Genomic DNA, 22875 nt, shown 5'->3' with positions numbered 1-22875 from the left:
ACAACAACCAATAGGAGGCCGGTGCTCTGAGCGCGCGAAATCCGCTCCGAAGAGACCCTGCCCACAAACCACGGCGGGTCCTGGTGTGGGCGGGGCTCCCGGGCCCTTGGGACACAAGTCACGAAGCGTCGCTTTTTCAGCCATGGGTTTCCATTGGACCGTGTCATTAAGCCCCTCCCAGTCCTGCGTGTCATTGGCCGGAAGGCCATCACTTCACCTGGGAAAGGCGTGGTCAGGCGAGCGCCCGGGAGTTTGTTGCTGGGGTGCTGATGGCGTGTCTGCACTTTCCGCTCGCTTCCCTCGGCCGCCGTCACCCGCCCCAGCGGCCGCCGGGCGCTCCAGCGGCCCCGGCCTCCGCGCCCTCTTCCACAACACCAGCCCTGTCCAGAATACACAGTGGCGGCCGTAGGCTCACAGCGTCGCCATCCTGAAGGCTCCGCGGCGCGCTACCTTGTGACGTCACCGAGAGAGGAGGCGGGCTCTAGCCTGCCGCCAGAAGATGTCCTCTTTCCCGATTGGCTAATGAAGACGTCTGTCAGGACACGGCGCTCTTTCAGTGCTCGCGGAGCGTGGCGTCCCCGGAGGGTGTGAAGCCGAGGCCCCTAGGCGGTTCGCAGCGTGCCCGCCCTTTCCATCGGGGGCTCGGCTTCGGCTCGCCCCCAGCGGGCAGCTGTCGAACCCGGAGGAGGAGCTGGAGGACAGCGGCCCGCGTTGCGCAGGCGGGAACATGGCGGCGGCCTCGGTCTCGGCGACTTCTGAGTCTCAGTTTTCGGTAAGCAGCGTGTTCTTTGGGTTCCGGGTGGGCCGGGACGGCTCTCCGGGTTGTCTCACTTTTTTTCTGGTGGCCCCGGATCTGGTGTCGGCCGCACTGCGCGGACGGCGGGTCCCCCCGGGAGGCTGCACCTGTCCTCCGGTGCAGCCCTGCCCGCCTCCCCTGCTACCCTGAGCTCGCTGGCCTCGCCGCCGGCTCTGTGGAGCGCTGTCCCGGCCGGGCCGGTGCGCTCGGGCCTGTGCAAACAGAGCCGCGTGGTCACGTGAGCGTAACGGCCCCGCTCGGTAGGTGTGCAGATCTGCGGCGTCCCGGGGCCCGGAGTGCGACCCTGGCGGCCAGAGCCCGCGCTCCTGCTTCCTTCGGGATCGCTAGGGCGCTGTGGAAATTGCTGCTTTGGAGAAGCTAGCGCGGAAATTTAGTCACTGGCGTTTGTAAGATTATCTGTGGAGCTTAGTCTCTTGGAAAACGCTCTAGTAAGAAGAGAGAGAATTCAGTGGAGAAAGAACAACCTATAGCCACTACAGCAACATCTGGGGCGTTAGGGATTCAGAGTATGCTATGGAGAAAGAGCCATGAATGATTTGCAGAGATTAGATATGGGCGAATGAAATGACTATACAAGGGTTTTGTACAGAGCCAGTGCCATTTGTTTTGGTAAGCTCGTGAAGAGCTGATTGGTAACTAACCAAGAATTTAGTTATAGCCATGTTAACCCATAACTAAGGAGGTTATGAGTTTGGAGTTTTAGATTCAGACCTCAATTCCATATTTAACTTGAAAGCTACTGGCAAATAAAAATTAAGAGGCCTGAGATTAGAAGAGATTTTTAAAAAGAGGATCTATGTGAACAAGAAAGGAACCTTGTTGACCAAGCCTTGGGGAACTCTGACATTTAATAAAAGTGGGAGGAGAGATGCAGGAAGTTTATGAGGAGAGACCTAGGAAGATCATCGCTGCCCCTCCACGGAGTAAAAAGTGCTTAGATAAATGATGACTGTGATCCATGCTTCTGATAAAGATTATTTACTTAAAAATTTTCATAGTGATACCGTGTGCGGGCAGCACATGCCACAATTTACTCCTGGAGAGCAGAAGACAGCTTTGATATTGCCCCCTTCCACCTTAGTGGGTTCTGGGGGCTAACTCAGCTTTTTACGCTTGTTCAGCAAGCACCTTTATCTACTGACCTAGATTTTGCTTTAAAAACTCAGAAATCAGTCTAGTGTTTAGGAGTCTTGGAGTCCAGGGAGAGGTTTTGTCTTCATCATTTCAAGGCACTGGGAGGTAGTGGAGAGGGAATAAGAGGTACCAGGAGGGGTTTATTTATAGGCGCTGAGAGGTAAGTGACAACAAAAAGTCACGCGTGCTGCTTGCTTTGGAACACAGAAGGGCTTATTCATGGGTTTTCTATTTAGAACCAGTTGATTATTTGGTTGCAGTGATAATGTAACCAGATTCTGCTGCTTCTATAAGGGAACTCAACAGTAAAAACCACTAGCTTATTTTGAAAGTTAAATGATGGGACTAACAGTTTCTTGCTAACCAATAAAAACCCAGTGTTCTCTGTTAATTATATACAAGATCAGTGTATGGGACAATTCATTATGCTATATAATAACAATGATGATATTTTTAAAAATTAAAAATTTATGTTTTTCAAATTACTTTCAAAACCTCAGTTTGCCATTGGATTTTATTTATTTATTTTGCTATTAGACTTCTTAAAGGATAAATGTTAGTGCCTGAGCCCATGTTACAACAGGTAGAGCTGTCATTTGATCTTAGGCAAAAGGCTGAGAAGTGGTTACACTTATGTGACCATGGCTCTTTTTCTAACTTTCCTGAGCTCATTGCCCCTTGTGGTTTTCATAGCAACAGTGTGTTTTGTAATTGCTTTTATGAATCCATTGGAAGTTTGTCTTACTGTTGCACAAAAATACAAATTTTCATTATGTATTTATTTGGATATTTTTTGTTTAGAAAGCGGTTTATTGTTGTAATGCTTTGTACCTACAGACTACACTAATATTTTAGCAATAAAGTTCTTCAGAAAATTGAAAATTCTAGTTTGTGTGGCAGTCTATAAAGAACTAGATGTGAGAATTCTGAACAGCTGGCAATCATCCTGTCTTTCTTAGCTTCTAGCATCTCCATTATTTCCCTCTTCACCACAAACTCACCTGCTACTAAAATTCCAGGTTACATTCAGGGGCATACAGATTTGTGACAGATGATGCATGTGAAGAAATAGTTTTATATGAGAATATATAAGTCTGAATATTTTATAGTAGTTTCCTCTTCATGCTAACTAAATATATATTTTTTTTTAAGAAAAGAACATGCTTTCTTTAGGGAGATTTTTGCTCATTATAAATATTTGGCAAATATGCTGTTTATTGAGGATAGAGTAATTCAGCAATTTGTGCCTCTCTGATCTGAACAAAGATTTGACTTGCCTAAATACTTGTATTGAGGTTGTTGTGAGCTTGATTTTTTTTGCCATGTGGCTGTTTAACCCAAAACGTTGCATCTCTAAACAAAAATCAATAGAGGTTGCTTTCTACTGTGAGATCAGTATGCTGTTTTTCTTTTCTACTGCCTTTTAGAGAAACATGCTGTGTTTCTCAGTCATGAGTATTTGCTTTAAATGTCTGAAAGGTAATTTCATTCTTTTCTTTTTCAGAACATCCTAGCAGAACCATCAAGGTCTAATGGAAATATGGTTCGTCATTCTTCATCTGCATATGTATTATATCCACCTGATAAGCCTTTCCTTAATAGTGATCTGCGGCGCTCCCCAAATAAGCCCACACTTGCCTATCCAGAAAGCAACAGCAGAGGTAACCAACTATAACAGAGTAAATGTTATTTGTTTACTGGTTAGTTTTAAATTCTTAGTTTGACCTCTCTTGTTTTGAAATTTGAATAATATATATTTCCCCTTTATTTCTGTGAATTTACAGAGCTCTTCATATTGGCTGTTGAACATTATCCACCAAATCATGGAAGCTAAAATACTCTGAGTCACTTAATACTAGTCTGTCATCTCCAGAAATCAGTCAGGAACCTAAGTCTCAGGCAGGGGCTGGAGAAATGGCTTAGTAGTTAAGAACACTAACTGCTCTTCCAAGAGAACCTGGGTTCAGTTCCCAGTGCTCAGATGGCAGTTTACAACTGTCTGTAATTCGATTCCCAGGGGATCTGATACCCTCTTCTAGCCTCTGGGCATTGGGCATGCACATGGGGCACACATATACATGCAGGCAAAGCATCCATACCCATTAAATAAATATCTTTTTAAAAAGTCACAGTCATCATGTAGACAGCACTGATTAGACTCTGAATTATATTTTTCTAAAGAAGACAAACATTAGGAGGCTGTGTGTGTGTTGGGCCAGGTCCTGGAGGAGTGTGAAAGGAGGTAGGTGAACATGATGGAGGTACATTACATACATACATATATGAAACTGTCAGAGGATGAACAAAATCAATACTTTTTTTTAAAAAGCCCTTCTGTGTTCCAGGCTTTTTGGCACATTTCTATTCCCAGTGCTGTGTGCCAGAGACAGACAGAAAGATCTCGGGGGCTCACTGTCTTGCCAACATAGCCTAATCAGTGAGCCTTAGTTGTGAAAGACCTTGGCTGAACAAACACCATTACCTGAGGAATGGAATCCAAGGCTGACCCCTGACTTTGGCATAGTTACACATTTGAGACATCTGTTGTATGCCTGTTGCTAGGGATACATGAACAAATATCTGCTTGCCAAAGGGAGGTACCCACAACAGACCAGAGAGATGATTCCATTCTTAAAGACAACTTTGATGAAGCAGTGTGTTTATTGAGCTTCCTCAGATGAGCATGGGCAATTTACAGGTCACTGAGGAAGTGTCTCCCTGGCACTGACAGTTATTAGCAACCTTTGAGAGCTCTCTAGGGAGAAGGGCCTTGTATCCTGCCTTTTGAGCTGCTTGGTAAGCTTTGTGAGCCTCCTCACCTTCCAGGAGGAAATGTTAGGACACCTTTTTAGGGTCTTTTGTGAATAGGCATAGCTGCTCTGATTTCAGTGTGTCCTCCAGAGGCTAAGTGGTTTACGACATTTAATACTCTACTTTGAGACTGTATTATTATGACAAGACGCCATGACCCCAGCAACTCTTATAAAGGAAAACATTTAATTGGGACTCACTTATAGTATCAGAAGTTTAGTTCATTGTCATCATGGCAGGGAGCATGGTGGCATGCAGGGCAGATGTAGCGCTGGAGAAGTATCTGAGAGTTTTACATCCAGATCTGAAGGTAGGAGGAAAAGAGATACTTGGTGTGGTGTGGGCCTCTAAAACCTCAAAACCTACCCCAGTGACAACAAACTTCCTTCAGCAAGGATACACCTACTCTAACAAGTAGTGGTTTTGGCATTCAAATATATGAGCCTTTCAGGGTCATTATTATTAAAACCACACTCCCAAGCCCCTATAAGCTTGTAGCCATATCATAATGTTACAAAAATGCATTCAGTTCAACTTCAAAAATCCCAATACTCTATCACAGTCTCAACACTGTTTAAAAGTTCAAAGCCTCTCCTGAGACTCATGGAAATCTCATTGTACCCCTTGTAAAATCAAAGTAAGAAAGCAAGTTACATCCTTCACACACAGTGGCTCAGAATATATATTGCCATTCCAAAAGGGGCAAGGGAGGACAGTGAGGAACGGTACCAGAACAAGACAGAAATCAGCAAGACAAACTCCACATTGTGCATCTCATGTATGACGTCCAAGAGATCTTCCGATTTCCAACTCCTTTCAGCTTTGTTGACTGCCACACAAGTCTTTCTTGCTGGTTCTACTTCCTGTTAGCAGCTCTTCTTGGCAGATATCCCATGACTTTGGCATCTCTAACATCTTGGGGTCTCCAACACAATCCAGGTTTCCTCTTCACAGCTTCACACAGTGCTTTCCTTTATAAGTGTTGCTATGTTCAGGCACAACCCTGACATATGCTTGGCTTCCATAGCTTTCCTTAGCCTCAGAGGGGGATTGTACAACCCCTTAGATTTATAAAGCCTGAACTACACAGCTTTACACAATGGTGGCATACAGGAAGACATGGTGTTGGAGAAGTATCAGCGTTCTACATCCAATTCTAAAGGCAGCAGGAAGAGAGAAAGACTGGGCCTGACTTGGGCTTCTGAAACCTCAGAGCCCACCTGCAGTGACACACTTCCTCCAGTGAGATCATATCTACCCTAACATGTAGCACCATTCCCTGTTGACTAAGCTAATACATGAATCTGGAGGCCATTCTTATTCAAAGCACCACAGGACGGTTGTGAATTTATGTATGATTAGCCAAAGGCTCCCCTTGGAAGACTTTTTAATTAGGAAATAAGGCCCCGTTTTCAGAGAGTGATCTCCCACTGGACTTGTCAGTCTTCTGAACTTTTCAGAACTGAGCTCCACGGCTCACACCTATAACCCAGCCCTTGGGAGACTAAGGCAGGAGAATTACTGTGATTTTTGAGGTCATCCTAGGGTACAGAATAACTGTCAGAAGAAAATTTCTTTTTTGGTGAGCTTCTCTGTGTGCGTTGTTAACCTAAGTTTGTGCATTTTCTACTTGGCAGCCATATTTTCTGCTCTTAAGAATCTTCAAGATAAGATTCGACGCTTGGAACTGGAAAGGATTCAGGCAGAAGAAAGTGTGAAAACCTTGTCTAGGGAAACAATTGAATATAAGAAAGTACTGGATGAACAGATACAAGAGAGAGAGAATTCAAAGAATAAAGAATCAAAGCACAATCAAGGTTTGCTTAACCAAGAAGGAAACTAAAATCTATCCAGATGTTAATTATTTTAGAATTCCACATTGTGATGGTTACTCTAGCCAAGACAGAATTACATCACAATCAGGTGTTATTGTGAGGAGACATGACATCATGCTTATTGGCAGTGTGTGACTTGCATAGAGAACATAAATCACCCAGAGAGGTTTCTAGGACTACTGGGAGGGGCTGGCAGTTTTGGAGGGCTGCTGTTTTGTTTTGCAGTACTCGGGCATACTGAGCAAGCACTCTACCACAAACCTTACCTCTAGCCCACGTATGTACTGTAAGTTCAGTTCCTGTATACAAGCTGTTGGAACAAGCCTCTGTGTTAGCTAATTACTACTTTTTTGTGTGTATTCATTTTAGAACTGACATCCCAGTTGTTAGCTGCAGAAAATAAATGTAATCTTTTAGAAAAACAATTGGAGTACATGCGAAATATGATAAAGCATGCAGAAATGGAAAGGACATCTGTCTTAGAAAAACAGGTATGACACCTCCCACATGAAATGAATAATGGTGACAGATGATTAGTAGACCTCTTCTCAGAGAGGCCTGATGGCACTGCTATTAAAGCCTCATGCTGAAATTTATTAGGCTCAGTGTAGTAGATAATGGTTTGACTGACTCTGTTTATTATGTATGATTCTTTTACTTGGTAGACTTGTGCTCAAATTTCACTAATAGTCATGTCAGTGTCTTGGAGTTTGTATTATCAAATGTGTAAATAACCATATGTACCTCTGAAATCTACTCTATAAAATTCCTTGCAGTTAAAGCCTGTTAATTAATTTGTTTATTGAAACTGGGCCTCATAGAGCCTAGGCTGGCTCACTGTGTTGTGATGACCTGGCCCTTCTCATCTTATGACTTCATCTACAAAGTACTGAAATTACAGGCACACACCATTACACCTAGTGTACGTGATACTGTGCATTGCACCTAAGGCTTTCTCTAGTGCTAGGCAAGCACTCCACCAGATGAGCTATGTGCCCAACTACTACGCTTGTAAAATTTTAAACAAAATGGCTTTCTTCTGTTGCATCAGTAGTCTTTGTATTTAAGTAACTTGTCATTTGTAGAAGATAATTACAACATTGGTGTCCGATATTTTTTAAACATACTTTTCATATGGACAATTCAACCTTATGCAAAACTTGATTTCTTATGTGCTTAAATGCATAATCTGCAGTTGTAAAAGAGAAATACTATTTTCTAGACTTACATGTTTAAGCAGTTACACAGCAGAGTTGGGAAAAATGTGCCACTGATTAATCATGTTATACATCTTTTCACAGTCTTACTGCTTGTTTTATTATCCAGAATTCTCTTGCATAATTTCCTCTTGTATAATTTGGAGAAATGTCAATGGCATATTCAGATACTTAGTGTTAGGCTTTTCCAAATATATCTATTTAGTATGTTTGCCCATTTATTTTGATTTGTTTATTGTGAAACTGTTGTTCCTTAAGTATATGGACAGTCTTTCCAAATCAGACCCTAAGTTTGAAGGAAAAAAGAGTATATTTTGCATTCAAAGGAAATAAATGCATACCCGTTCTTCTTTTTTGTTTTGTTTTTGTTTTTCGAGACAGGGTTTCTTTGTAGCTTTGGAGCCTGTCCTGGCACTAGCTCTTGTAGACCAGGCTGGCCTAGAACTCACAGAGATCCGCCTGCCTCTGCCTCCCGAGTGCTGGGATTAAAGGCATGCGCCACCACCGCCCGGCCATACAAGTTCTTATAGTCATTAAGAGAGTACTTAATAGGATAAGGCTAACTGAAAATACTTGTGTATGTGTCTAGTAAATCCTCTATCCTAGGGTTTAAGGATATATGCCTTTACATAAAACCTTATATAAACTATTTGGTAAAGTATTATATTGAGAATAATATTCCAAGGCTGGTGAGATGACTTAGTGGATAAAGGCACTTGCATTGATGCCTGAAAAGCCAGGTTTGATCCTGGGGATCCACATGGCAAAAAGAGGGTACCAGTTCTTAGAAGACGTACTCTAATATCCAAAGGCACGCTATGCATATACATATAAAATAAGACACGGATCATCAGCACCCCTAAGGTCTTCTCTTAGTGTTCTGTTCCTAGAATTCCTTTCCATATCCAACAGGTCTGTGAAAGAACAGGCAAAGTACATAGAATTATGCTTGGTGTGTGGTGTGCTTAAAACTTTTTAATCATCTCATAGTGCATTTTGGTGGTGTTTCTCAGGTTTCCCTAGAAAGAGAACGGCAACATGATCAAACCCATGTTCAGAGCCAGCTGGAGAAACTGGATCTTCTTGAACAGGAATACAACAAGCTTACCACAATGCAGGCTCTTGCAGAAGTCAGTGCACATGACTTTTACTTTTACTGATGTAGAGTGCTGTGGTTGTCACTATTTGTTCATAAATGTGGGTATTTATAATGCAAAGGTCTTATACATAGTCTTTAAAAAGAAAGCAATCTGAAAAGGAATGTTGACATTTTGTAATCTTGGAGGCTGGACATAGGTAGCTCTTTTTGAAAACAGTGAAGGGTGTAATGTTTTTTATACTTAAAACTTACATCATGTAATTTTTCTGAACTAATTTTACTTTTGTGTTTTACTTGAAAAGTTAATACTACTGAGTGAAGATCTAGATTTGTCTTTATGTAATATTTTCCTTTATATAAACTGTGTTCTTGGACATAGATCATAGATCCCCTCCTCCCCCAATTCTGGCCACTTAACTCATAGCTACTTCACTAATAACTATTAGTTGATTTGTTGGCCTGAGCCATTACCAGAATGAACTAACATGCTTATTTTGACTATTTATTTATGTATGCAATATTATTTCTACGTGTATGCCTGCAGGTCAGAAGAGGGCACCAGATCTCATTACAGATGGTTGTGAGCCACCATGTGGTTGCCGGGAATTGAACTCAGAACCTTTGGAAGAGCAGGCAATGCTCTTAACCGCTGAGCCATCTCTCCAGCCCCCTATCTTGACTATTCTTAAAGCTCTACAAAAAGATACTTTTAACCATTATCTGTTTTGATATTCTTATCACTAGAAAAAAATGGAAGAGTTGGAATCTAAACTCCGTGAAGAAGAGAAAGAAAGGAAGCGTATGCAGGCTCAGGCAGCAGAGGTGAGTGGAATGATGAGCAGGTAAATGTGTTTTAATAGGGAACAGTTACGCGTGAGCACCAGATCCATAAGTAGACCTCAGATAGCTTTGTATTGGAAATTAGGAATGTAACTTTGCAAAGAAAATTTGAGCAGTTCTTTGGATGTTTGAGATTACAGCCTGGATTAGCATTTTTAAAACCTGTGAGATTGGAGCTGGAGAGAAGGTACAGAGATCAAGAACACATGGTTGTCCTTGTAGCAGACCTGACTTTCATTATCAGCAAACCACATGGTGACTTAAAACCGTCTATAACTCCAGTTCCAGAGTCTGACACTTCCAACCCTGGTGCACCAAGCACATTCACATACATAAATGCAGGCAGTTTTGTAATATATAAATCCATAGACATAAAAAAATACTTGTGAAGTAAAAACATGTCAAACACATGTATTCATTACATCATTAGGTATGATGAGCCACTCGCCAACCATTCAGTATCCACTGTAAGAGTGTGTCTTGGGTTGGAGTTATAGTTGAAGGATTGATTGCCTAGCATTCATGAGACACTTGGTTCAGTCCTCAGTACTGCAGTAACAAAATTGCTGCTTTCCTTGAGGCTATTAAGATACTGGGACCAAAATTAAGGTAGTTGCCTGCCTTAGTAGAAGAATGAACTCTGTTCTCTCCTAGTTTTGAATTTTATCCTATCTAGCCACCTGGTGGTAGAATTGTGTAGATGATTCAGGACATGAGTTCATGTATTCTAGCCAGAACTGCATTATAGAGGGCACAGTGAGGATAAGAAAGTCTTTCTTAGATGCTAAGATAAAGTTGTTTTATATTTTAACTAGTTGTTTGGATATTACCTAGATAGTCTCTCTTTTCCAACCTCTTTAAGATGATGCTAGTATTTTAATTTTTATCATAGTAACCCACGATGCAGATCTTAGAAGTTACTAATAGACCTGTTGTAGTTGAGCCTATGGCATCTTGTCTTAGTGTCCTGCATTCTCACAGCTGCTGATGCAAGAATAGAAATATTACTCTTCTAGTGCTTCTTTGAATCATTTATTGGTTGGGTATGCCTATTTTTTTATTAAACCTGATATGACTTGTAGATTTACTTTTTCTGTGTGTTTGTTAAATGGCCACTTAACCATTTTTGATCGCTGTTTTAAGATGTTTTTGCTCCTCACATGTAATATTACAAAGGTATGGGCTATTCTTTATTAAATTGGATAGTCTTTGTATGCTAAACAGAAATCTTGACAAACTTATTGATTGATGAATTCTTGTCAGTTTGAGTTCTGATGGTGATCGCTGCGCTAGTGGAAGGCAGGTGGAGGAGGAAATGCATTTCTGTATCTTGCTGGGTCTGGTTTATAAAACCTTGAACAGAGTATTTTAGCCCTCCAGAGCCTGGGTTATAGTGCTAGGGAAATCAAACAAGAAATGATTTTTTTAAAAAAAAGCTTTTTAAAATTCAGGCACACATAGAAGACATTCACTAGAAAAACTAGATATGAGCTAGAAAAGCAGCTCAGAGTAGCCCTTAAGTGGTTCATTTGTTACTGTTGTTCACACTTGTTGACAGTGTAAGTATTCCAGAGGGATGGCATCCTGTGGAGTTAGGTCTAGTATAATATTACTCAGTATGTCCAAGTGTGGCATGCTCCTGGGATAGAGAGCCCAGCATTCCACTGCCAGTGACGACCCTGTCCTTAGAGTGCATGAGATGAGGAAGAAATGTTCTGTTTTCAGTATTCCTTGCATTTCTTCCATTACTTGTGCTATTTCTTAAAAGTCAGTCATAACTTCTGAGGAACTTTTTCTCAGTTGGAATTTTTAAGCTCTTTAAGAGGAGGAATCTGGTATTAGAATTTTTACCAAACTCCAGACTACTTTTAATATATAGAGATACAAAATAACCGCTTTTGCAGTTTTTTGAAGAGCAGGGCTATTGAAAGATAGAGAAAAATGCAGCTTCCCCCAACTCCCCCAAGATTTACTTTTATTTTATAGATATGGGTGTTTTGCTTGCTTGTCAGTTTAGAGCTACATGTATTCCATTTAATTCCTGAAGTAGAATTTGCAGAGTAACTACCAGTAGTGGAACAGTGCTTCCTTGCAAGGCATGGCCGACTGTAGCTCAGCAGTTCACATAAATGAGAGACTAAAGGCATACTCTAAAGCCATGCCATTTCTACCAGTGAGATGATTACCACTATAGTTATAGACTTTTATATGGTACCTCAAATGTGAATGATAGCTTTTATTTTGCATCATTAACTCCATGCTAACTTTTTCTAGCTGCAGACTGGTCTAGAAGCAAACAGACTTATTTTTGAAGATAAGACAGTTTCTTCGTATGTTCCAACCAGCAGTAGAAAAATTAAAAAAAAGAAGTCAAAACCGCCAGAAAAGGTATGGAAACTGAACCAATCACAATCTTAAGTCCCAATTTTGTGTAATAATTTGTGCCAACAACACTCGAGCCACATGGTAGTAGAATCTTGGGAGAGTGAGTCTCTCTCATTCTTAGTTTCTGTACTCAAAGCTGAAGAGAAATGAAATTTACTTGTGAATTCTTTTCCTGGTAGTGAGGGCCTATATGAAAGCATTGGGAACTACAAAAGAACATAAACATTTAGGAATATGCATCTGTGTTCATTGCCTTTATCACCTTTCACTCTTAAAATGCTTTGTGGATACTGTTCTTCTACTTAACTCTGAGGTCTGTTTTGCCAGTTGTCTCCCCCCCCCCCCCCCCAATTCAGGCCTCAAGTAATACGATATATAAAAGGCATTGTGGTTTGAATGTGAAATGGCCCCCATAAAGTCACTGGGAAGCAGGCCTTGAAGTTTTTAGCCTGGCTCACTTACTGTCCTTTGTCTTTGCATTTTGACTCTTGTCCAGTATGATGAATACCACCAACCCCAAGCTTTGCTGTCAAACTTTTTCCATGATGAGTTCTATCTGATCAAACTGTGGGCCAAGTAAGTTCTTCCTTCATAAGTAGCTTCTTGAAGCCTTGTTTCTACTTGGTCACAGCAGCAAAAAAGTAGCTGATACAGCTAGGTACCTAGTAGTTCCACAGTGAGCTGATGTCTTGGGTTAGTTCACCAAATGGCTTTCTTTTATCTCCATCCAGAAAGGTTCTAAGAACTATTTCGGTGCACAGCCACATTACAGATTGTGCTTAGGCGATATGCCCTTTGTTGCTGGAAAGGTGAGTTATGTAGCTATTGATTTTCTTGTTTAAATTATTTCAGTGTCTATTTGTTTTTCCCTTTATGTGTATGAGTGTTTTGCTGGCGTGCATGTCTGTGTACCATCTGTGCTTAATACCCAGAGATGCCAGAAGAGGGTGTTAGATCCCCTGGGACTAGAGTTCCAGGTGAGCTGCCAAATGGGTGCTGAGAACTGAGCCTGGAATTCCGCTGGAAGAGCAGCCAGTGTTCTTATGGCTGAACTATCTCACCAGCCTGTTTTAGTCTTTATTACACATTTTATGGGATATTAAAAAAAAATTTCTTCTGCCTCAGCCTCAGAACTTCTGGGATTATAGGTATGAACCAACACCGTACTTGGCTCTAGGAAACCCTTTTAGAAGGCACAAACTACTGTTTATAACATCAACTCAAAGAACAGACTTTCTCCTGAGTCTTAGTATAAGCCTCTGTAAATTTGGTTGTGAAGTTACTCTTTATGCAAACTTCTTAATTTGTGTTCATTAAAAACGTTTTGTTTTCAATGAGGGGGCATCAATGCATCTGGAAGTCAGGGTTCAAGCTGAAGGCAGTTCTCTATTTCCACAACTGAGCCATCATACTGTTCAATTCTGTAGTGATACATTTACCCTGTTTCACCTGGCATTATCATTCTTTGTCCTGTCCAGAGTCATACCCATTTTGTTGTCTTTGGTAATTTGAGTCACTAGAAAAGTAAGACTGTTAGCCCAAATTTTTCATTACTATACTCAATCAGAAAAATAGCAACAAAAATTGTTCATTGCATATTAAAGTATACATACTGTGTGTGTGTGTGTGTGTGTGTGTGTAAGTTATTGGCAAGTAGTGATTATTTTGATTGTCATTAGCCACCTTTGCATTCCTAGGATCACCCCACTGGGTCTGATGTAAGATTCCTTTCCTGATGTGACAAACTAAAGTTAGTCAGGACAAACTCAAACTAAGCAATTACAAGGAAACATTTTTAAGTAATGAGCATATTAGGGCTTAAGTTTTTCCCATAAATCTGCATTTTAAACAAGTTGTGCTGATGGCTTAATGGAGCTCAACAAGTCCAGCCAACTATTAAGAGTCTTATTTTCCCATTGAAAACAAGAACTTTGAGACAACTATCAGGTTTTATTCCTTCTGTGTTTATGCTGTGACAGATATACTTGAGTGCTTTCTACTATTTCAAAGGAAGCTGAGCATGGTGTGCACCTCAAGATATTTGCACTTAACAAAAACACAGTTACATTACGACTCATAACAGGAACAAAATTACAGTTAGGAAGTAGTAACGAAATAATTTTATGGTTGGGGGTCACCACACATAAGGAACTGTATTAAAGGGTTGCAGTAGAGAACCACTGCTCTAGGACCTGGAAGAACAAGTGAGTACATAAAATAGACATGCAGATACATAGAGTATTGTATAGTAAGGTGGCTTATTTGTTTCCTGGCTGCCTGGTAGCTCAGACCCAAACATCACAACCATATTATTTAAATCACTTCTTGGCCCATTAGCTCTAGCTTTTTATTGGCTAACTCTTACATCTTAATTTGCCCATCTCCATTAATCTGTGAACCATCACGAGGTTGTGGTCTACCAACAAAGTGTCGATGTGTCTGTCTCCAGGGGCAGCTTCATAGCTTCTGTCTCCACCTCCTTTCAGCATTTTTAGTTTTTCTTGCCTAGCTCTGCTCTACCCTATCACAGGCCCAAAGCAGCTTCTTTATTAACCAATGGTATTCACAGCATACAGGGGGATCCCACATCAGAGTATGTTGTGATAAACAATGATAGACAGATATAAAAATTGCCAGTGGGCTATCTGAGAAGTGGAGGAGTTAATCTCCCAGGCATTTAGAAATGGTACATTGTGTTTTTTTGTTTTTTGTTTTTTTTTTTTTAATTTTCGAGACAGGGTTTCTCTGTAGCTTTTGGTTCCTGTCCTGGAACTAGCTCTTGTAGACCAGGCTGGCCTCGAACTCACAGAGATCCGCCTGCCTCTGCCTCCCGAGTGCTGGGATTAAAGGCGTGCGCCACCACCGCCCGGCTTAGAAATGGTACGTTTAACTAGGCTTTAAGGCAGGGTATGAAAGTGGTTTCACCAAAGAAATACCGTTTGCAAATACAGTTTGCTCACAAAATTAAGTCAAGAGACTGTAGAGGATTGAGCAGTATATAGGCTGTGCTCTACAGGTAGAGAGCCATTTTCTCTGTCCTAAGGAGTTTGGCTGCTTGGGAGCACATCACAGAATCAGGAAGAATAATGAATGATAGGGGTGGAGCTAAGAACACAAGGCCAAGGCAGGAAGGCCAGTTGGGGTGTTTTTGGTGGTGTTTGTCTTTGGTTTTAGATGAGGTCTTGAGCCCCTATGTAGCACAGGATGAACAATTATTGGTCCCCTTGCCTCCACCTGCCAAGTGCTAGAATTACAGGTATGCACTAACACACCCAGCATATATGATACTAGACGTGTGTGTGTGTGTGTGTGTGAGTGTGTGTGTGTGTGAGTGACACAGGGTGGACAGTGTAGGACGTTTGTGCCTTAGACTTAAGAGGTGGTTTACTTTGCTCAAGTTAAGAACTAGAAAATGGGAATAGACAATATTATTGTTTGCTTAACTTTCTTTCTCTTTAGTCCACCAGTCCCAGCCATGCTGTAGTAGCCAACGTTCAGCATGTCTTGCATCTGATGAAGCACCACAGTAAAGCTTTGTGCAATGATCGAGTTGTTAACAGTGTTCCCTTGGCAAAGCAAGCTTGTTCCCGAGGTAGCAAGAGTAAGAAGCCAGTGACACCTCCTTCCAGCAGTGTCAGTGAAGAGCTGTCGGATGTCTTACAGACACTACAGGATGAATTTGGGCAAATGAGCTTGTGAGTTTTAAGTTTTTTAATTTTAAATTACATTTGGCTCTAAAATCCTATTTTTTTTTTGTTGCTTGAATTAATTCTAATTTTGTTAACAGGTGTTGAGCATAATCCTTAAACTAGCTCAGTGGCTAGAAGTTATTTTAAATAAACGTAACTGACATGGCTACCACCTCCCTTTCTAATTTTGTTAGATGGCTAATGCTATGTGAATGTTAATAGTTTTTAGGGTTAGCTAAATGTCACTGAGTTAGGACAGTTTAGAAACCAGTGTCCTCCTGTAGAATTTCTTTATATGGAATGTTGATGGAGGAAGAAAGCAAATAAAAGTATATTAGTCTACAACCCTGGATGAACACAAACTTGAATACTTGTGTATACCTTCATTTTGTATTATTTATTTATGTGTATAGCACATGGGCTGGTGACCAAGGAGGCCAGAATATAGGACACCAAAGCCCCTAGAACTGAGGTCACAGGTGGTTGTGAACCACTTATGTATCAGTGTGGTGCCGGAACTGAATGAACTTAGGTTCCCTGGAAGAAGCAGCTCTTTGTTAAAAGGCAAAGTGGGTCATTCATACCGAGATTTAAAGGATATAATTGTTAAAGATGAGAAACTTAAGGAAGCTGCACTTGTGTTTTGTGTGTAGTGATCACCAGCAGCTTGCTAAACTCATCCAGGAGTCACCGACTGTGGAACTGAAAGACAACTTGGAGTGTGAATTGGAGGCATTAGTGGGGAGAATGGAAGCAAAGGCCAACCAGATAACTAAAGTTCGAAAATACCAAGCCCAGGTAACTCCTTCCCCTCACTTGTTCGTCATGACTAACTTTCCCCCTTGGTCTGTATTAATTGATGATGCTAAGGTATGTTTACTTGTCCAGGCTATTCTTGAGGAATAGTCAGTCTGTGTTAATTCTCACTTAGGTTTCATATAAGTCTTTACTGAATATATTTAACATCTTTAGCCTTATGAATGAATTTTAACTTATGGATAAATTTAAATGGTTGAGTTTGACCAAATTAAATTGTCTACAACACCTAGAGTTTTTCAGTTTTCAACATAGTAAGTCTGATTAAATATGTGAAAAAGTAGTATGTTTGCTCATACTAAAACCTACTTCAGCTTTTCCCACTTATTCCCAAACTTCAGTTATTGTCAGTCCAGGAACTGGACTCCACCTTTGTTCTGGCTCTGCTCCACAGTAATCTCAAAACCACAGTCTAGTTCTCTAGATGAAAGCCCTGATGAGGTTTATTTAATATGAGTACACCTCCTCCTACCTTTACTTAGTGTTTTTACATACTTAAGTACTAGAATACTGAATGATTGATGATTTCTGCAGGTTATATGCTTAAAAAGAAAAAAAAAACCTTGCCTACAATGTATCATTTGCATGTTAGAGGAAGACTGTTTAAGGTATTGGTGACTCAGGAGGCAGAGCCAGAAGGATCAAGAATTTAAGACTGTATATAGCAAGACAGTGTGTCAAAAACAAAATACTTGAGCTAAAAGAAAATGTTTTTATTGAATTCGATTTTTTTTTCCCTGCCTTGATTATTTGGATAGCTGGAGAAACAAAACATAGATAAGCAGAAGAAGGAATTAAAAGCTAACAAAAAGACTGTTGAGGAAGAAGGAAACAGCAGCAGTCGCTCATCTGGAGGCACAAGGACCACAAGTAAGAAGGATTTTGCGAAACACAGACCTGGAGAAAAAAGCAGGAAAAATCTTCAGTTACTGAAGGACATGCAAACCATACAGAATTCACTGCAGAGCAGTAATCTGTGTTGGGATTACTGACACCAGATCATAAATGATGTACCTTACTGGATAGAATTTCCAGGTTTCATGCTTGCTAATGTTGCCATTACTAGCAGGTATTAAGGGGCCCAAGCTTCATTACAATCTCTTGTGTTCTGCAGCACAACTAAATGGAAATGGAGTTTTACAGCCTGAGAAGCTGCGCTGTTTCTATACCCTCTATACTGCACTTTGTAAACAGACGACCAGTTTTTTACCCGTGGGTGTGTTTTTTAAGTAGGAATATATGTAAATTGGGTTTGAAAATTTAGAATATGAGGCTTTCCCCAGAGTCAGTGCTTGAAAAGTCTCGTTTTTAAAATCTTCCCATGGCATGAAGTGACCACTACCTTTCCCTTCTCCAGATACCATTAAATGTACTGTTTCAACTACTGATAGAGGTTTTCTGTATTTAAATATTTATTTATTTAAGAGGACTTTGTTTTGTTCTACTTTTTGGTATTTCAGATGTTGACTCTTAAAGACCAAAACATTTTAAGTAAGTTACTCATGAAATATATAACATCTTCATGAAACTAGAAACAGTTGTTAATGAAATAAATGAAATATTGGAGTAAAGAACTAGGAGGGGATGTTATGAAATGTACACGGCTGCAGTTTTTAGACAATACCTATTTGTAATCATGTTACCTCAGTTAAGCACTGGCTTTTAATCTTGACTCTTAGAGAATCCCATTGCTTTTAGCATATACAATAAAGGGTAGTGTGTGAACTGAACACACACAACTATCATTATGTCAATGTAAATTATACTTTTGAATAGATCGACATGTTAAACTTTATAAATTTGGTACTGAAATCAATAAAGCAATTTTTAAACTTCACTTAGTAGCCAGCTAACAAAAGTGTCATTTGTTGTCCAATCTCAAGAGTGCATATTAGTATCCTGATCGAGAAACAGTATTTAGTGCATGTTTGTCATTCTCCTGCTTCCACCTAAGCCCAGTATGACTGACTGATTCATTAGACAGGCTGGTGAACACGCTAGCCATATACTCAAGGAACTCAAGTGGAGGTTATGGATTATAGCTTAAAAACATGCACTATTCATGCTACAATTTTCTAGTTAAAATTCTCAGAGTCATTACATAGATTGAGATTTATAAATCTGAAATTGTATATAAACTTTACTTGTGTGTGCAATTTTCTGACAAGCAGGTTTGCAGCAACAATGAATGACAACAGTGAGTCCATAGACCACAGGAAGGTGAGAAACTGCTCTGATGACATGGGAAATATTACATCTCAACACCACTTCAACTGCTCCACTTATGTTAATTCATGTTTGAATATTAGGACATTAAACTGTATAATTGTCATTTGAGTGGTAATGGCTCCAACTCCTGATTAAATCTTACCTATCTCCAGCTGGATTCAAACTGTGGGCTTTGGGTTTGAGCCTGCTTCAGTTTCTTGCTTGCTCATTCACAGCAGAGCTCCTTTGTACTCTGTACAAGATGCCAACAAAGGAGTGCCAGGAATGCAGCTGGATTCCACAGAAAGTGCTTTTAGTGTGCAGACTCCACAATGATTTCTTGGAGATCATAGAAGACATCGGAAGGTTTTGAAGGGAAACACAACAGAGTTTCACTTATATTCCTCTGGCTTTTGAGTGATTGTATGACCATCTTTAATGTCTGGATCTCAGCAGCAACCCTTTGTGCCATACCAAGATGATAAAAGTTTCCATGAGGGAAACAGTCTGGAGAGGAAAGTGTGAACTACTATAGAAATCTTATCTAAATACTGGTTAGTAACATAAATAATCCCTAAAAATTTCCATATCACACCAAATCATTTAGTACCAATTTTGTTAATACTGGATATGCTGGGGATATAGCTCAGTAGTATAGCACTTGCCTAGCAAGTATGAGATTCTGGGTTCACTGTCCAGACAAGCTAAAATAAAAGGGATGGGGAGACCTGTGTGCATGTGTGTGTGTGTTTTCTAGCATCAACAACAGGATGACAGTTCAGACAGAGAAAAGGGCTGTTTAGGTGTCAAGGAAAGATGGGCTCAAATTGAACTTTCTAGATAGTTGGATTGGGGAAGATACTTTAGACAACTGTGGACAGGGACAAAGGTTGAAAGCATTTAATTAAAAGATGCAGTGGTAATAAGCTCCTTTGTTACAGTACATTACATATGGCTCTTAGACAGAGTAAAATGGACACCAGGAGGTCAACTGTTCACACCAGCACCCAACTCCGGTGAGTAGAGAAACAAGGCTTTACTTGCTGGCACTGAGATTGTAAGTCTTTACATGCAGTGTGTTCTTTGGTAAAGTGTTCATGTGAAATTTAAACATAGCACTAAAGTCAGACTTTTAAGGTTTTAAAATATTGTCTTAAAACTTGCCAATTAGCATTAAGATAAAGTGGTATAACAGTTTCTAAAATGTCTTCCTTGATGTTAGTGATAAGCATACAAATGGAAATTAGTCTGAAGGTGTGGAATGTTCTTTCAATTCCTGGATAACAGCTACTGCTTTGTCCCTTCACTCCCCCTCCCCCCAAGCACATATATAAGGCATCAACCTTTAGTAACTGCTGTTGAAAATACCCTAATTACAATGTCAGCAGCAATTTTTAACTACTGATATGCCATAATAATTTCTTTATTAAATACCACAAAAATTAGGAAATTTGAGAAGGGTGATTTTGATCTGACATGTCCAACAAGGCCCAGCACATATGCTCTTGGGTATAAGAACAGCTGCTCTTGCTTTTCTGCCGCCTAGAGATCTTGCCAGGTACTCAGTTTTTTAAGACATTTTTGAATTAAAAATTTGTTCCCATGCATGGATACAAAATTCCAGTACTTTGGTATTCTTTGGGTGGCTTAAGATTAGTGTCATACCTTAATTACAAATGAAATAATTTCCATTGTCACCTGCAGCAGACGTTTCTAAACTCATCTAAGAGAGACTTGAAATAAATACGGCATCTGAAGGTTTCTCCCATAGATGGATTTAAAACACAGAAGGCTTTCTACCCTAAGCCTGCTAAGGTGCTGTAATGTCAAATTCCTGGCAACGATGCCCCTGACAATAGTCCTTTCATACAACAGTTTGGACAGGAGTCACACACTGTGCAGGAGAGCTGGCTCTCTCTGAAGAAGAGGTTGAGCGGTTGGAAATTTCTCTCTGAAGTTCCTCTACTTTTCTCTGAAGCTCTGCTCTTTTGGCAAGAAGTTCTTTGTATCTGTTGTGGATAGGTTCCTGCAAGAGCAAACAAAATCACTGCAATAGGAATCCCAGCCAACCTCAAGATCTTAATCACTCTCTGTGCTTTATGGCACTGGCTGTCTCATCAGTTGGACAGCCCCAAACTTCAGTTCCTCAGTGGACTTAAATTCAGGTTTTATTGACGCCACTGATCTTTCAATGTCCATATGTGTTTCTGGAAGATACTACTGTGTACCATTTAGTTAAAATTCTTCAGGACTATTGACCTACAGTTTTTAGGCTTTTATAAAGTTATTTTCTTGAAGGTGTGTGCACTTGAGACAAGTCTCCTGACTGTCAGATGATGCAGTGTCTGTGACTTTGTGGATTATACCCAACTAATGAACAGAGTGGGGGTTGTGAGTGGGACAGACCTAGTAGAGTCATACTGCATATTGGAAGTCTGTACCTGTGGTTTCATCCGGGGGTTCCACCTTATGTAATAGCCTACCCAGAGTTCTAGGTGGCGCATGCTGGCTACTGGGTAAAGGACATGGTTGGAGTAGCTTCCATAAAGAGGATTAGTGAAATCTTCCAGCTGGCTGTTTATGTAGGACCACAGTGACACTGTCCTCTTAGGAAGATTCTGCAAGAAGGAAAAATAGGTAAGCGTTAGGTGAAATTTGTGTAGTGTTGCATGGTCATTAAAATCAACAATAGAGGAAAGGGCTGACTCTTTGGGAACAGACCTACTTCAATGAAAATAAAGTTACAGTTTATGTGAAGCACCCAGCAATTCTAGTCTTTGCAGATTGAAAAATACTTGTACATAAAGTGCCTCAGTGCTGGAGATAAGATCAAAATTCATCTACATTGGATAGTTCAAAACATCAGTTTCAGGGCATCCAATACTCTCTCTGGTATCCCACCACACAAAGACATCCCCCCCCCCCCCACACACACACAAACACACACACAAAAGTGCTCCATATGTTTAAAGCGGTACTGTTCACAACAACCAAATTAAGAACAACCCAAAAGATCGTCAACTGATGGGTACACACAATGGAAGATTATCTGACCATGAAGAGAAAGTGAGTGCTATGATATAAATGTTGAAAAGATACTAATGCAAGGAGCCAGATATGGAGGTCACATGGTGATGATTCCATTTAAATGAAATGTTCACAAAAAAGCCCATCTATAGAGAGACCAGGTTAGTATCTGCCCAGACCTGAGAGGACAAACAGGTATGGGATGACTTTGTTGCGAAGAAAATGCTCTAAATTAAATGGTAATGGTCCAAATTCTGTGGTTAGGTTATACCATTAAATTATCACTTGAAAAGAGGGTTTGTGGTATTTAAGTTGTATGATTAAGACTTAAGGGGGGGGTGTCTCAAAAGATTGACAGTGGTTAGAAAACTGCTGTGCTCTCATTTGTGATTATCTAATACCCCATTCCATATGGAGAGCATATGCACAGAAATACATTCACTATCAGCTATACCTGCAAGGCACAATCTAAGAAGCACTTAATTTTCACAAAAGTTAACACTATTTGCCTGTTTGACCAAAAACAAAAATGAATTTGCATGATGGGTATTGTGAGTCTAACATCTAAACTTGGTAGCAAGGCTTTTCACTGTGAGTACTATCCCAGAATGACCTATTATCGGACAGTATTCAGAATAAAAGTTGATGTGCATGGTAGGTACTACCGATACCACCTACAGTGACGCCTCTAAGAGTTGTTCTTTTGTTTTTGTTGTAGCAGGACTGAACCCAGCACTTCACAGACCTAGGGAAGCAATCCATCACAGAAGTGTACATCTCCAGCATCATCTACATCTTCAGACTTCTTCTGAGATGGGGTCTGTTTTAAAAGGCTGGCCTCAGATCTGTGATCCTTCTCCCTTACCTTCTGGAGTTTTCTGGGATTATAGGATAGGTGTGATTCCTTCATCCCCACTTCATGAGTAGAAATAATCTTAGTACATCTTGTGAGGTATAGTAAAACAAAATACATACCAGAGTGAGAGCCAGAGCTCAT

General features: G+C 40.4%; 2 protein-coding genes across 7 annotated transcripts in view; one reads left to right on the top strand and one right to left on the bottom strand.

The window, feature by feature from the left end:
* The first annotated feature begins 238 nt into the window (after positions 1 to 238).
* Positions 239 to 18480, top strand: Cep57 (centrosomal protein 57). 2 transcript variants are annotated; one of them, XM_041656892.1, is made up of 11 exons: positions 239 to 772; positions 3456 to 3612; positions 6400 to 6579; positions 6967 to 7088; positions 8828 to 8944; positions 9658 to 9735; positions 12028 to 12141; positions 12870 to 12947; positions 15598 to 15833; positions 16481 to 16625; positions 17402 to 18480. In XM_041656892.1, the coding sequence occupies exons 1-11, from the start codon at positions 728 to 730 to the stop codon at positions 17633 to 17635; spliced, it is 1506 nt and encodes a 501-aa protein (XP_041512826.1). In that variant the 5' UTR covers positions 239 to 727; the 3' UTR covers positions 17636 to 18480. The 2 variants fall into 2 exon arrangements, with proteins under 2 accessions (XP_041512826.1, XP_041512827.1); XM_041656893.1 differs by lacking the exon at positions 239 to 772 and adding an exon at positions 2043 to 2111.
* The window catches only part of Mtmr2 (myotubularin related protein 2), a 55556-nt gene continuing 50022 nt past the window's right edge, over positions 17342 to 22875 (bottom strand). For 4 of the 5 annotated variants that reach the window (XM_041656886.1, XM_041656888.1, XM_041656891.1 and 1 more), the window contains 2 exons: positions 21293 to 21469; positions 19737 to 20877 (listed from right to left, as the gene is read on the bottom strand). In XM_041656886.1, the coding sequence (XP_041512820.1) occupies positions 20716 to 20877; positions 21293 to 21469 (339 nt within the window). In that variant the 3' untranslated portion in view covers positions 19737 to 20715. Of the gene's footprint in view, positions 17541 to 19014; positions 19191 to 19736; positions 20878 to 21292; positions 21470 to 22875 lie in introns of those variants that run through there. The other variant, XM_041656887.1, reaches the window with a different exon arrangement.

Source organism: Microtus oregoni, unplaced genomic scaffold, assembly GCF_018167655.1.
Source record: "Microtus oregoni isolate MIOR12 unplaced genomic scaffold, Mior012 000008F_ref0000371, whole genome shotgun sequence".
Classification (NCBI taxonomy): Eukaryota; Metazoa; Chordata; class Mammalia; order Rodentia; family Cricetidae; genus Microtus; species Microtus oregoni.
Note: the sequence above shows the minus strand (reverse complement) of the source record. Positions and strands in the feature narration are given on the sequence as shown.

Bases quoted from the DNA above. Each gene is read 5' to 3' on its own strand.
- Cep57 (XM_041656892.1), top strand. From the start codon at position 728: ATGGCGGCGGCCTCGGTCTCGGCGACTTCTGAGTCTCAGTTTTCG. The intron at 6,580-6,966 runs GTTTGCTTAACC...TATTCATTTTAG, and splicing joins AGAATCAAAGCACAATCAAG to AACTGACATCCCAGTTGTTA. The intron at 16,626-17,401 runs GTAACTCCTTCC...TTATTTGGATAG, and splicing joins TTCGAAAATACCAAGCCCAG to CTGGAGAAACAAAACATAGA.